The 16620-nt window shown below is 36.3% G+C and overlaps 1 protein-coding gene across 2 annotated transcripts in view; it reads right to left on the reverse strand.

Moving 5' to 3' along the window:
* Positions 1–12874: 12874 nt before the first annotated feature.
* The window catches only part of LOC149536895 (uncharacterized), a 45841-nt gene continuing 42095 nt past the window's right edge, over positions 12875–16620 (reverse strand). For both annotated transcript variants that reach the window (XM_089806854.1, XM_089806853.1), the window contains exon 4: positions 12875–13400. In XM_089806854.1, the coding sequence (XP_089662980.1) occupies positions 13119–13400 (282 nt within the window). In that variant the 3' untranslated portion in view covers positions 12875–13118. The remainder of the gene's footprint in view (positions 13401–16620) is intronic.

Consider the following 16620-nt stretch of genomic DNA (forward strand, 5'->3'; position numbering starts at 1 on the left):
CTAAGCATAAAATAACCAAAATGAAGAAAAACAAATTCAATTTCACATTTGCAGCAAGAGGAGTGGTGATCAAGGAGTGAACAACAGTTGATAGAGGAGGTTAGGGCATCAAATCTACTTGATTTAGACTCTTAGACCTGCCATCTACTGGTTATGGACAATTATATATTATTACAAACTTTTGTATTTACTATTTAGTAATTTAGTTATAGTATTTACAATTTTACTTGTTGTTCCATTTCATGGTTTAATCTTAGAGCCTTCAGGCATTTTTCGCTATATGTATGCCATATATTGACAAAAAAGGATTTAAGTTTAGTTATTTTCTTATCAAATCACTTGTGAAATATTAATCCAAGTCTAATGCTACATATTAAGATTGTAAAATGCCTATGACAAATGTTTTATCAATGTTATGATATGTAAATAACAAATTTATCTATTTATAAAAGTTCCCCTATTTTTTTTATAGGCATCCCCTATCGTCCCATTCAAATTGTAACCGTACCAATACTAGAAACACATCCCTTTGATCCTTGTCATCCCCATCCCTGAAACTTTGCCAACACTTGGTAAAGGTTTTGCAAATGGATTGCAAGAACAGTAGGTTTAACCATGGAGGAAACTTTGTAGTTAAGTGCACTCAAGTTGTAGTACTAGGATGGGTGACCTCCAGAGAAGTCTCGGTGCTTCGCCTCTGTGAACATCACCTAGATCCAATGAGTGCTAAGGTGTTTCATTTATTCTCATGAGAGATGGATTCGTGTGAATCACAACTCATGAAACATGGGTTAATGAGTTTGAACCAAAAACTACACAATTAAATTATGATAGCAACATCACAATTTGACTTGCTATGGAAAAATATCTTGTACTTATCAATTGATGGGCTTAAGGAGCTTTCTAATGAATGGTTCATAAAGGACAACACTTCGTGAAGGTTTTGCAAATGGGGTTGCAAGAAAAGTGGGTTTAACCATGGAGGAAACTTCGTAGTTAAGCGCACTCAAGATGGAGTAGTACTGGGATGGGTGACCTCCTAGGAAGTCTAGTGCTTCACCTCTATGAGCATCACCTAGATCCAATGAGTGCTAAGTGTTCCAATTATTCTCATGAAAGATGGATTTGTGTGAATCGCTACTCATGAAACATGGATCAATGAATTTGACTCAAAAACTACACAATTAAATCCTAATAGTAATATCACAAGTTGACTTGTTATGGAAAAATGTCCTACTTATCAATTGATGAGCTTAAGGGGCTTTCTAATGAATGGTTCATAACGCACAACCCTTGGTGAAGGTTTTGCAAATGAGGTTGCAAGCAGAGTAGGTTTGACCATGAAGGAAACAATGTAGATAAGTGCACTCAAGTTGGAGTAGTACTGGGATGGTTGACCTCCCGACAAGTCTTGTTGCTCCACCTCTGTGAGCATCACGTAGATCCAATGAGTACCAAGTGTTCCATTTATTCTCATGAGAGATGAATTCATGTGAATCACTACTTATGAAACATGGATCAATGAGTTTGATTCAAAAACTACACAGTTAAATCTTGATAGCAATATTACAATTTGACTTGTTGAGGAAAAATATCTCCTACTTATCAAATAGGTTTTTGTTATCTTTCGACTCTCTTCTCTTGACCATATAGACTTCCATTGTAGTGAAGGTTGTTTCAAACATCACAAGGAGGAGCATTGATGGAGATCTTAACCTTTGATATTAGTTTTTGCAACTGAACCAATTCCCTAGTTTCCATTCTCACTATTTTTCCACATTTCAGTGCATTAGAGCCCTGTTGTAGAGATGTCTCACTAGAAGTGTACCCATGACAACTAAAAGAGATATTGTAATGACTGTTTTGAATCCAGAAAGTATGAGCTTGAAACAATGAAAGGGCATGCATTAATGTATACAAAACCCTTTTCCTTTCCTGAACAAGCAACACAATCATTGTGTAGAATGCAAAGGACAAGGAGGTCAAAAGAATCTACATGGAGATGCATTAGAAAGTTCTTTAGCTAAAAAACTTCTTTAATGGTTCTCATGTGTTTTACCTTTACCGTCAAGACCAAAAAGAATTTTTCACGGCATGGTAGAATGGTAAACTATTCTCAAACATTTTTGAATGAGTTCTCTCACCGATGTGTGAAGAGCTTGTATCATCTTTGAAGCCATGAAACACTGTTGTTGATCAAAGCCCTCACCCAAACACCCTTGTTGGTGTTCATATTATCAACGGCGATAGAATTCATATTTCCAAGTTTCTCATGTCAATCTGTCATGGTTGTTTTACATGTGGTATTCCTTGGAACTGTTGAGATGAATCTTTGTCTCCAACATGACAGTATGAAACCTGCTCAAGAACCAAAAGGTGGTATATTGGCAGAAGGTTAATGGTGAATGATGGAGTTCCTCAAAAGACAGACAAAGACATCAAAAATAATATAAAGGAAAGAATTTCAAGCAGGCAGGGGTAAGTCATATGTTCACTTAGACATTCATGGCCCTTAAGGGCAGGTCTAAGACTAGGAACAATAGCAAATTGACAGAGATTAGACAAGAGCATAAGGGTACGCTATGTTGTCCAGAGTAGAAAAGCCTTGTCAGAACACTAAAGCTAAAACCCTTGGTGACAGGGAAAGGACTACATATGAGCACGTTGTGATGACATAGTACAGTTATCAAGACAGGTATGACAGTCATATGTCTCAAAGACCAAGAGACAAGGGGTCAAGAAGAAGTGCACAGTCTGAAGGAGCCAAAACGCAATTTCTCTATCATGACAATCATAGCAAGAAGCTGAATATCTCATGAAAGGGATAAGGGAAGATATAAGGTCTATGAGAAGGAAAGGAACAGGATTCTCAAGAACAAGTGATGAATCATGACAGGAGAAGGGCAAAGTATAGAAGCTTTTATATGCAAAGATAATCAGCACAAAGACAAGTTCAAAGTGCTTATAAAACAAGCCCAAAATTGTGCAAAGCCTTTTATTAAAGCGGATAAAGTCATATGGTGCTTAGGAGTTAAATTTTAGAGGACGGGTAGATTGGAGATCTTTTAAGGTCAAGTGGAACAAGACAAAATTCTACAAGGAGCTGACATGGTGAGCAAAGGATCAGTGCAACAAGAAGGGCACTGTTTTGTGGTTGTTGAAGCTAATGAAAGCTCAGTTGTAGACTTGAACATTGCAGAATAAAGGTACTTTCACGAGTATTTTGAGATGAACATAGACCTCGAAAAAGTCCTATGCATACAAGTTCAGGAAAGGTCAGTTCAAGACCCTTAAAATCCACAAAAAATGTGACAGATAGGCAGTCGTGTTAAGGCCTGTCACTTCAACTAAATGATTGTGATCATAGTGATAAGTAATAGACCTTCAGAGCTATGGTCAGTTTAAAGGTGAACAAGCCATGCAATGTAAAGAGTTAATCCTTGAATGTAAATCCCATGTAAGTAAATCTGTAAACTCCAAGGAGGACACTAGAGTCGACAGAGGTCATCAAGCAAGAGGCTTTGTCAACGTAATATTATTTTGTCAAAGATCAGAGAAACAATGACAAAGAATATTCATTGAGGGGATGAAATTGAAAAGCATAAAAGGCAATGAAGAGAGACAGATTTCAACATAGGTGACAGTGAAGAATTGATACAGTTGCAAAAGAAAGTAGTATTAGAAGATAGTGTTGTCCCTTTCAAAGCCTTGGAGGCAGTGAGCAGAAAACATATGACAGTATAAGATAGTGGTAGGATTAAACAGTCAGAAGGAGAATAAACAGTGTTGTAGAAGCAATGAAGGCAATATATGGTTTGAAATGTGTAAGCTTGAACTGCTCTAACTCTGCCACTGTTAACAGTCAATGACGACAATCATATGAATAGAGAATGCCACCAAACAATCACTAAGAACATCCATCAAAGAGGTTAAGAGAGAGATCTGTTGGTGTCAGATAGTACACATTCCTTTTTGTGTCATAATCTCTTGAACAGTGCCATGTACACCAACCCTGCCCCCTCATCCAAGAGTGTGCATATATCGCTGTAGAATAATAAACACTCTAACAGGGATCAAGCCTTAAAAGTGAACTATTGTCATACTTTCAACGCCAAATATGAATCCACGGCACAGTGGAACCACAAGGATTGTCAAATCTTGAAACTCTTGTCTTGAGTCCATAAGTTGTTTGTGGTGAGGAATGACTATCAATCAAGGGTGACAGAGGTTCCTGGCAGTCAAGAAATAATAACTCTTTCTAAGATCATTCTAGTTTTACACTAAGCCCTGTAACTCTAACTCAGTTTTCTGATAATAAGGACCACATGCATTCCACTTTCTCAAGAAATATCAAGTATTTCCAGACTTATTCTGCAATGTAAAGCTTTGACCTTTTCAATTAATAACGATAAGTATTTTGGCCTTCTTAAAAGCTATTTCCTTGTTTGTTATTGAATGATTAATCCAATTCCTCGTGATTTATGTGAGAAGAGTTCTGACCGGTGATAGCTTTGAACCATTGCCTTAGATTCAGACTTCCTTACGACTTTCCCAAATTTCTGTAGGAAGCATCGCTCAGCACTTTGCATATTATCGCCAGTTTGAAGGAATAACATTGCCTTGAAGGAAATAAGGTTATCAAGCTCAAAAAATGAGAGGAGCAATATATATTTCTAAGAAGCCATGGCCTTGCATATTGATGCAAAAAGATACGATTTTAGGATTTCATTTAATGTATTTTAATCACCTTTTGTTTTGATTTGTGTTTGGCGTGAAATGGCACATGAGGGAGAGGTGTAGAGTGGCACGTGGGATGGAGGCACATGGAGAGGTGTTGTTTGGATTTTCCAATTTTGTGAACATTTCATGCCATTAACACAAGGATTTTGTTTCTTTTTTGTTTTGTTCACTTTGTCTTTAGTGCCTAGGAACTAGGCCCAAGTAGCACATTAGGAACTCTTTTTTGGAATTTTCATTTTTATGGTTTGTTCAAGCTAGGATGGTTGGTGCGCCTTTGGCTTGTTGGCTTAGTAACTTTCTTTTCTTTTCATTTAGTCCTAGGCACACATAGTCATGGTGCATGAACTGGTGCATTTAGGAGATGTTTCCTAATTCCACTCTATGACCTATCCCCACTAAAGGGTCATGTCTGTCTTGCTCAAAGTTAATTTCTTTCCAAGGTTTTGTGACTTCATCTTTCATCCTTAGTCAAATTTGATCAAATTGTTCATCCTAAACCTATATTGTCAATTCTATACTTGTTTTTTGACTCCATGACTAGCTCTTGATGCTTCCCTATGTGCAAAATGATGAAGGTATATATTTAAACCTAATCCCTTCATTGCCTTATTGATTCCAAGGATCTCCTAATGACTCCTCCTCTATTCCATTCCATTCTAGTCCTAGGCAAGATCTTCGTTTGCATCTAGCCTGTTCCCTACTGTGCAAGATGCTTTCCATGTTTCCTAGCCAGAGATAAAATGCAGATCCCTAACAAAAACACTCCAAATGCAGAGAGGTAGACTCAAACTAGCCTAAGGGAACAAAAAGAGAAATAGTGGTCAATGTCTATAACAGGGCATTTCTGCAAGGCACAAGTAAGCAGTCTCATAAAAATCTCCCATTTCTAGCACTTTCGTGGCAACGCTCAAATGTGCAATCAAAAGTCCACCATTGCATACGAGCAAACATCTTATCAACCAAGGATTGCCTATCAAAACTAACAAATAAATCAACACCTCAACTAAAGATATCAAGAGTCCTTCATGGCTAACAACTATGTGAACATTTACAATCCCACAAAGATAGTTTTCCATGAAGCTTGCAACAGCTAAAGAAGATCATTTATCACCAAGTGATGCGTCCACATCACTAACAAAGCTCTTGTTAAACTATGATACAAAGGTATCCATAGCATCATGATAACCATATCCTAATTGAAGATAACCTATAGTCCACACACATAGCTGTAATAGAAACAACTCCAAAGAATAAAGTACAACCAAGATTTCCAAGCCAAGAAGATAAGCAATCACCAAAAATCACAGTCAAAAGCATCTACTACACAATGAAACCAATCTATTCATATCATCGTGATTAAAAACAAAATAAATGTCCCAGTAACAACTATCCAATCACCTTAATCATCTATCATGTCATCCCAACACACATATGACCATAAGTAAGATCAACTACTTGAATTTGCATCAACACTTAAATAGACTTATGGATACTGACAATCTAAATCCAAGTCAACCGAATGCAATCTATAGGCGGCCAACTCAAAAAAGTTCATAACTCAGACATCTCAAACCAATTCAAAATGCAAATCACAATCATATTAGTAACTTGCAAACCAAGATATCGAAAAAATGAACTACAGATCTCAAGGCCGAAACACCAAATCACCTACAAAATCAAGTTTCCAAATAAAGACAAAGCCAAATCATCCTAATCAAGAAATCAAACAAACTTTTAGGTCATAGTTATGAGACTCAATGAGTACTTGCATGACTCGTCAATGATCATCGGCGAAAATTCCAGGTAGGTGACTTGTAGAGAAAATTGGCAATGAGGGAAACGTAAAAATTACGGCACATTTTCAAATAAAACCCATAGAAAAGTGTGAGTTTATCACCTATCACTCATTGCAAGAAAAAAGTAATGTGTAGGAATAGAAAAAAATAAAATAACAAGATGAGGATTTTTGTTAATGGCAAAATAAAAAACAAAAGACTACTTCTGCAAATGGGCATTACGCCAAAAAAAGTTAACCAAGCACAAAAACAGCACTCAATAAAACATATTCAACCACAGAAAAATTGACACTCATCAAAAACATCTGCAAGCATAGAAATGGCGCACGAGCAGAGTATATAAATTTAATTTTTTCTTATTAAAGGAGGATTTCTATATTCTTGTTTCCTCCACATCCTTAAATCTTTCTCTATAAAAAAACAGTGAATGATCAAAGCGAGATTTGTAATATGCTTGTATGAGTGTTGAGTAATTCAATATTGTATGACTAATTGCTACAAAGGTGCTTAATGTTTGTGTTGAAAATTAAGTTTATAGCAAATTCTTTAAAATTTTGAATATGTTCTTTTTAATAGCTTAGAATCCAAAGTCAGACCCCATCGATAATATTTAGCACATCTCCCTTATTAAATATTTACTATTTCGATAATATTTCACTTTTTCAATAATATTTTGTTTTATATTCAACACATACAGAATGCTGATTTTAAAGTTCAACTTCAACTAGCAAGCTACATAACTGAATTTTTAGTCACCGTCAAACCAAACTAACTAAAATATTACAGTGTTACTGATATTTCTATGTTGTTTCCATTTGCTAAGTTCAATCCTATTTGCCTAAAAAATGGCTATCGAGACTGAGTACTAATAGAACTGGCAGAAAGAGGGACTTTTTTGAATTTTTTGGAAACATAGGACACCAGGAGCAGCAAGATGTCACTAGTAAATAGTGCAGTAAGTGTATGGCCAATGGCATAAATTGACAAAAATATCACTTTGCAAAGATTGAATGTCGAGATATTACAACATGTGTCGAATGCCTCAAAGAGGCTGTGACCTTGAAGCATATGAGCAAAATAAGGTAGGAAAAAAGAGAAGAACAGAGGCAGTGGCAGCCCCAATGGAAAATTGTAGTTCTACAAGGTCAAATGCAGGTCTGGAGACTCCTTCCTTGGGCCATAGATACAAGGATCGGAAGTGTCAGCAGCTATATCTCAGACTATTTTGTTCCACATAACACTCATGGTGCGCAACCCAAATTTTGAAACACTGCATGGAACAAAGAGTTGTAGAGGCAAAGTTGGCATGTGCTATATTTTCGTACTACAACAATATTCCCTTCAATGTTTGTTCTAGTCCATATTGGGAGAAATTGGTCACTGCATTGACCATGGCAGGTTAGAGGTTCAAGGCCCTAAAAGTCGCTATGAGGTGAGTGGGTCATTATTGCAAGATGAGGTCCAAAACACTCATCAAATTGTGGAAGAGCAAAGGAGAATTCGGGAAAAGTATGGCTATACCATTCTATTTGATGGGTGGATAGATGGCAAGAATAGGATGCTCATCAACTTTCTATTTTCTTCAAGCAGACAGTTATTATTTTTAAAATCAGTTGATGCCTCTAATGAAGTCACAAATGCAGAGACTTTGTGTAACATTTTGGATGAGGTGGTGATACAAGTGGGAGTACATAATGTCACCCAAAATGTGACTAAATAATATAGTTGTATATGTGGCAGCCAAAAGACTTATAATGGCTAGGCATCTGATATTATTTTGGAGTCCTTGTCTTGCCAATTGTCATGAATTACTTTTTGAGGACATAGGAAAACTAAGTTGAGAGCAGAATGTTGTTGAAGATGAAAGGAATATCACAAAATACATCTACAACCAAATGTGGGTCCCAAATCATACAAGAGAGCACATTGATGGTACGGATCTTGTGCAATAAGAGGTCACATGCTTTGCTACTAATTTTCTCATCTTGTTGAGCAGTTTAGCTACATTGCCCAACTTGAAGCGGATATTTGCAAGTGAGAGATGGTTGGAGATCCCTTATCCTAAGAAGCTTGAAGTAGAGAAGGTCGTGAAGGTCATTTTTTATGTTAGATTTGGTAAGATTGAGGAGATCATCAATGTAATCTTTAAAACATCGATTGATGATGTGTTATTTAATTTTCTAATATTACAATTCACTGATTTTGTTAGATTTTTTATATCTAGGAGTTAGAGCCATTAGTGTGGGTTTTGCAAATGACTGATGAGGATAAAAAACCCTCTTGGGTATCTATATGAGGCACTAGATAGGGCCAAAGAGGCCACTCAACACTTGTCATACAAGACCAAATATGCATCCATATGGTGCATAATCAATTGGAGGTGAACCCAACAACTCCACCAACATATTCAGTTATCTACTTCTTGAACCCCAAGTTATTTTTCTCCAACACTTAAAAAGAAAACGCAGAGGTTAAATTTGGTCTCAACACATGAATTTGGATATTATTTGATGATGAGCACCTTCAAGAATTGATCTTTGATGAGTTACAAAGCTATACAAAGGTTGATGAACCATTGTTTTCTTCACCTGATTGCATTCATAGGAGAGCCACCCTACAATAAAGTAAACAAGAACATGTTTTTAATTTTATTATGCCATTTATTTCACTCTTTATGATTATTGAAATGTTTACCAAGTTATAAATGACATTTTTTATCCTTGCATTCGTACAATTGTTTACTTACCAATTCATCTAGAGGCGCACACAATCACACATTAAATCTAGCTAAGAGAGGAAGAATCACACAAATACCATGTATAATATTTGGAGTGTTTCACGTGCATCTTAAACACTACAAATTTCAAATTCACAAGTTTACAGCTATAGATAATTTGATAAAAAATGTTTTCACTTTGCTTTCTAACTCTTCAATATTTTATCCTAGAGATTCTTGATGGGGAAATCATGGCAGAAATACCCTAGATGTCCAAAGATTTTCCCTTCAAATCTTATGCCAATATTGTAATTCATCCATTAGAGCCTCTTTGAGGCCATCCACAAACAAGAGGTTTAAGTTAGCTTGGGAACGCCTCAATGACCTTGTCTTTATGCAATATAATCTTTGATTACACACAAGGAAGGTAGGAGAGATATCAGATGGTCCAATTGACTTGGATTATATAGATCCTTACAATGATTGGATAGTGTTGGACCACCCTCCATTATTTATCAAGGATGGCATCTATGATTTGGAGAGGCAAGCAATGGAGGAAGAGGGGCGGATTTGGATTCACATTGGATGACATTGGGGAGGATGAGGAGGTTGAGGATGACGAGGAGTCATTTTCAGTGCCAACAGGATTTGCATTCAGGATGGAAGTCAACCCGCAACCTTTTGTGCCAAGCAAGAGGGCGCGACCACAACAAAATTCTAGGACTAGATCCTCTTTGCTTGATTTGACCTCTACATTTACTAAAGCATATAAGAGGAAGATGTAAAATGTTTTGATGTCCAATTTGCTTTTAGTTTACAAAAACAATTTGTGATTTCAATTGTGTTTTAGATTATCAAGCTATCAACCATCAATTTTCCACCTAAGGATACCATTTTGTACCCAGTTTGCATTCAAATCAATCAGATATAACAAGACTTAGCTTGTTTCTTTTATGTACTCTCATTTACTGACTCATTCAATGCATCTCCTAACTGAGTTCTGCACCAAAAAATCTCTGGTAAATTTATGAGAAATCTTAGGTTGCTGAGTTTTTTGACCAGTTTTTGTGGAGTCGCATTTTTGGGCCATGCAGACTTTTTGCCAACTGCGAGTTTTTCAACTATGATCTAGATGTACAAGACAACAATTAAAATCTTACCATTACTTTTCCTGATGAAGACGGTGGGCTTACCATCACTAACAATAAAGCAATTTTTCAACAAACAAGAAACAATCATCCCATGAAGAGCATTCTTCATACAAAACATTATTCTTGTTTGTTTTGGAACTTCATAGTCAAGTGATTGCTTATTTCAACACACCTTTCAAGAAGGGGGCCTTCATGTCCGTTTGATACACCTTCCACTATGTTTAGTTGTTATTGCTAAGACTACCCATATGATTTCTATCCTTGCTACTATAGCATATGTTTCATTATAATTTCTTCTGGACTATTATTTGTATCCCTTAACAACCAGCCTTGCTTAGTCTTACTGGCATTCCTTCAATCTTGATCTTGGTTTTATTGACCTGCTTCAAATGAATCACTTCCTTAACCAAAGGTAAATCAATTGGCTCCGTATATTATTTCTTTCTAGTGCATCTATTTACTCTTCCATGGCCTCACATCATTTATCTTCTTTTACAATCCATTCTAAATAAATTGGGTCACTCTGAGGAAACAATGAAAAATTCAGATTTTCATTGAATTTATCATCAAACCTTTCATCATGATAGATCTCCCTCAAGCTTTTCATTTTCTCCGCAATAGGGAGACAAGAATGAGAACAGACTCTTGTTGTTGATGCTCGACTGTACAAGAAGTCTACAAAACTGATTGGTTTCAAAAGCTTCTGCTAGAGGATTCTAGAGCTGTATGGACTCCTTGCTGTAGCTGACTTTTGAAGATGGTTGTTGAGCTCCATATCTGCTATAGATGCACCTCGTTTCTCTTCATTTTCTTCATCATAAATGGGCACCACTACTAAGATGTCTACAGAGGTGTCCACTGTGACATCCCATGACTATTTTCTATTAATTTCACGTCCCTATTAATCATCATTTGTTCCTGACAGGGTTGTACAGCCTATATGCCTTGGTCTCTTCATTGTATCTTACAAAGATGCACTTTTCACCTATGTCATTCAAATTTTGTATTTTCTCCTTATGCACTGTAATGTCCTCTTATGTTTGAACTTAGGACATTGAGACAATTGACTTAAACTTATCAATTGAAGGAAAAAAGTTCATGAAAATCTCAAATAATAATTAAAATGATAATGATTGAAATAAGAATAAAAGTCTATGATACCACTTCTAAAAGATTTTTCCTGTGCTATACAACTGATAGGATGAGAACAATGTGACTGATATGTCTGATTCAACACTTAGATATATGCAAGATGGTTTTTGTCTATTTATCTGCACTCAATGCAATGCAAACAACATTATCTCTGTTGTCTCTGATATGATTGATGACAATTATGCAAGGAAAATCTTCTACTTCTAATATACAATATGAATTATACAACCAATGAGACTCGTAGCTATCTTGGATATGATACTTTAAGTAAGCTACAATCTGTTCCTATTATCATTGTAATTACCACCACTTATAACAATGTAATGCTATTCCCGATCTGTGATATAAACTTTACAGTGTTATTATCAATTCTATTACTGTGTCTGATCTTGATCCTTAAACATATGCAATTATCTTTCCAGATATTTCTTATAGCGATATAATGATCTGCTGCCGTTGACATATCGTGCTGAAAATGAAAATATGTATATATAATATCGCTTATGGCAATATGGTGCTGTTTCTGATTTGTCTTTATGAACTTGCAACGATGGTGCTATTTTTTATATCGAACTTGATGTAAATGCAACAGCTTGAAACAAGGCCAATTGCTTAATAGAGTGACCCAATAAGAATCAATAAAGAAAGCAAAATGATTCAATGATTATTGGCAAAATGACTTTGACCTCCCTTATATACCTTGCAATATCAAAGGCATTGCACCTCTTGATCATTGAAAGATTATCTCTCTTCCAAATCATAACTCTTCCTAGCAAAAAAAATTGGTTTGTTATACAAATCATACCTCTTACTGATTTTGATTAGTTTACTTCTTAGTTACCAGATTCATGCCTAGGAGGCCGGATTCATACCAGGATTCGTTCGGATTCATGCAAGATCCTTGTTTTGGACTGTGGATCCATTCAGATTTGCGAATCGCGAATCCAGACAAATCCACAGTCCAAAACAAGGATCCTGCATGAATCCAAGCGGATCCTCACAAATCCGTCATGAATCCCCAAGGACCCACATGCCAAACTTGGAATAAATATATATAGTGTGTATATATATATATATATATATATATATATATATTTATAAATTTTATATATATATACTCACGAATCCTTGCGAATCTTAATGGGGAAAATAAAAAATACGAATCCATGAATCCAATTCACGTGCCCGAATCGGATTTGTATCCCAAATCGGTAACTAATGTTTACTTGTATGATTACTGCTTTGATGATCATTTGTCAACCTTTGTTTGATCGCTGTCATCATAATCATTTAGTTGATATCTCTTAATTGCTTAATACTTATTCAAGTCATTGTCTTTATTTATTTTTTTCTATTAAGATAGTTTAAACATTTACAAGTAAATACGAGAGTCTGAGATAAAACATCAGATCACACCCCCAATTACATACACAATTACAAAAAATTTGGGGGGTGACAACAAAACTTAAAGTATCGACATACTATCAGCTTTTAAATTTACATACACTGATTACATCTTTATATATATATTCATAATAACAAAGATCAAGCAGAAGGAACAAGCTAGCTCCAGCCATCATTCTGGCTGTCAAGATCAGGTTGAGCCCCTGGAACATCATCAGGATCTTGAACCACATCAGCAGTTGTCTCTTCCTGACTGGCTGCATTGTAAACTTGCAACATATTGCTTTCATTATTTAAATCTGCTGCCTCTGAAGGAGCTAAGAAACTCTGGTATTCAGCAATATAATTTGTTGAATGCACATTATCCTTGTTGATCAGCAAGCTGCCATCTCGCACAAGTAACATGAAATCGCTCCTGGAGATATGTAACACCAGTGCAACCTGAGACATAATGTGAAAACGGGTGAGTTTAAAATTAAACTCAGTAAGTACCCTTCTCTCTTCCTAAAAGATTTCTTTGTTCCTGTCCTTCCAAAGAGTCCATAAAATTTTAGTAGAAAGAGCAAACCATAAGGTGTTAAGTTTAGAATCAAATTTCTCTACATAACCAGCAAGAATTTCACTCCACGAGATACTACCAGCACAATTCCAAACACTAGCAGAACCAAGAAAAATGGACCACAACTTACGGGCATAAACACACTCAAAAAAAAATGCTCTAAAAGATTCAGTCACATTACACAAACTGCAAGACACGGGGGATAAACCAATAGAAGAAAGAACTTGACCCACAGTTAACTTTTTAAGCAACAGCAACCATTTAAAACAAATCTTTTTAGGCTCAGCTTTACCCTTCCAAAAAAAATCAAAAAAGAAAGACCAATAAGAGAATGGATTAATTTGCCCCCAACACTGGATCACTCTAGCAATGAGAGAGGAATCATTCTTCATACACAGATAAAGTCCTTTGGTGGTAGTATCTTTCAACAGAACACCATCAACCCATTTAGCTTTATCCAGAAAGGCCTTTGAATCAATAATATCACAAGGGCTATTAAATTTAATCGCTTTCTTAATCAAAGTGAAAGTCTTTTTCTATGAATCAGCAATATCAAATCTGTCTTTTAACTCCTCCCACACACCTAACCTCCTGCCCATCAAGATATCCCGAATCAATGAAATCCCCTTCGTGTTCCATGCTTTGGCAGAACAGCTCTGAGTAAGGGCCAAAGCTTTATTATTATATGAAAGCCCCCAAAAAATGGATCTATCCAGCACAAGGAAATAAGGAGGTCCTCCTACAGCTTCTCTATCCTGTATAAGCTTCCTCACCTAAATCCAAGCCTTCCAAAAAGTTTGAAAAATTCTTGACCCGAACAGTCTCATCTTAAAATCCCCAAAAACAATGTCAATCATTGGAACATCCTTCCAATTCTTGCCTTTCTTAATGACAGATTTCAAAAGGTTATTCCTAATAAGAATTTTTCATGGCTCATCACCCCATAGTGCTTTCAACATCCATTTGGATGCTAGGGCCATACTTTGGGCTTTAATATCCTTCAGCCCCAAACCTCCCTTGCTTCTTACTTAACAACACCATTCCCACTTAACATAGTGTCTCTTCTTACTCCTTTTTCCATCTGACCAAAGAAAATCACACAGAATTCTTTCTAACATGTTCACATAAGAATTAAGAAACATCCAGGCCGAAGCAAAAAAAATATGATGAGAGGAAAGAACTTTCTAAACCACCTGCAATCTACCAGCAAGAGACAAGGAATGGGTCTGCCATTTCAAGTGCTTTTTATTAAATTTTTTCATAGACCCAATCCCACATCTTATTGAGATTAGGATCAACTGAGAAGGGGATACCCAAGTATCTGACAATTTGATTCAGCCCAAACCATTGCCAACCCTTACTGACCAACCAATCTGGAGGATCAACAGACCAGCCCAACACATTAGATTTTGAAGGTGCAATCTTAGACCCAGAGGCCATGCAAAAGAAACTAATCCTTTTACAAGCATTCTCAAAATTCTCCTCTAAAAGTCCTAAGAACAAAGATGCATCATCTGCAAAGTAAGCATTAAGCAACACCTCCCCATTAGGCAAGGAAATGCATTTCAAAGGAGGACCCAGCTCCTTTGTCGTTAAAATGTAAAACAAAGCATCTGTTGCTATGACAAACAGCAAAGGAGCAATCGGGCAGCCTTGCCTAATCGACCTTTCTAACACAATAGGTTCTGACAAGCACCCATTCACATCAATGACAGTACTAACATCCTTAAACAAAACATTAATCCAATTGCAATAGATTTCTAGAAAGCCAAATGCTTTAAGCATACCAATTACAAATCCCCACTCAATCCTGTCATATGCTTTCTCAAAATCTAACAAAATCATAGCTACATCTTGCCCGTCACTTTTGGCCCAATTCATAGCCTCCCAACTAGTGATCAAATTCTCCAGAATATACCTCCCTTGGATACAACTTGTTTGTGTCTGAGACACAAACTTATTTAGCAACAAAGCAATTCTTCTAGGAAGCACTTTAGCAAGAATTTTATAGGACAGGTTACGTAAAGTTATGGGTCTCCAATTCTTAACCAGAGACTTATCCCCCGCTTTAGGCAAAAGCTTAATAACTCCTTTATTAATGGATCCCCCTAATGATCCCTTCTTAAAAGCTTCTTCATAAACAGCCAACAGCTCAAGGTAAATCCAACTTTTATTTTTCTTATAGAACTCAGCCGGAAAACCATCCAAGCCTGGAGACTTTCCATTAGGAAAGGAATCAATAGCAGCTTCAATTTACCCCACCGAGATCTCCTTGCTAAGAATAGTTTGCTCCTCTTTTGAAACTTTAAGAGGAATGAGTTTAAAGCATTCCTCCATCACTATTCTGCTCTCTGGAGTCATCTTTGAAGAGAATAAATTGCTATTAAAACTATAAAAAGCATTTTGAATCTCCTCAGGGTTATTTAAAAATCTATCCCCAACAAGAATATCACTAATAAGTTCTCTTTTGTGCTTGGCTTTAATAATGTTAAAAAAGTACCCCGAACCTTTATCCCCTTCATCAATCCAATTCATCCTAGCTCTAATCCTCTGCCCTTGAATCTTGTACTGTTGAATGCAACTCAAATGATGCTTAATGCTCGCCATTTGCATTTCCAATTCCTCTATGTCCTAAATCTTGTAATTCTTTTCCTGCCCAAATCAATTTGTTCTGCCACAAAGATTCCTCTTGATTTTTGTCCATGGCTAACTTCTTACCAATTACTTTAAGAAAAAATTTCCAAGTCTCCACCTTAAGGTTCCAAAGGTCAATAGAATCAAGCAAAGGATTACTAATGCTAAGAATCTGTGATACCATGACAATGGCCTCCACATTATCAGGATCCTCAACGAGCAAAGAATTAAGCTTGAAAGAACTATGAATCCTCTTAGGAACTGAAGAATTCCTCAAAGTTTCAATCCTACAGCAAGCATGGATAGGTGAATGATTAGAGAGAGAAGCTAGAACAACTTGGACAGGAGCATGACTATCTTGTTGTAGGAAAGAAACAGAAGCACTGCCCCATACACCCTATCCAGTCTGCAATAAACCCTTTGTTTACCTGACTGATTATTGCACCAGGTAAACCAAATGTCTTAAAA

The sequence above is a fragment of the Cupressus sempervirens genome, chromosome 10, assembly GCF_028749045.1.
Source record: "Cupressus sempervirens isolate cs-2001-9-10 chromosome 10, ASM2874904v1, whole genome shotgun sequence".
NCBI classification, from domain to species: domain Eukaryota; kingdom Viridiplantae; phylum Streptophyta; class Pinopsida; order Cupressales; family Cupressaceae; genus Cupressus; species Cupressus sempervirens.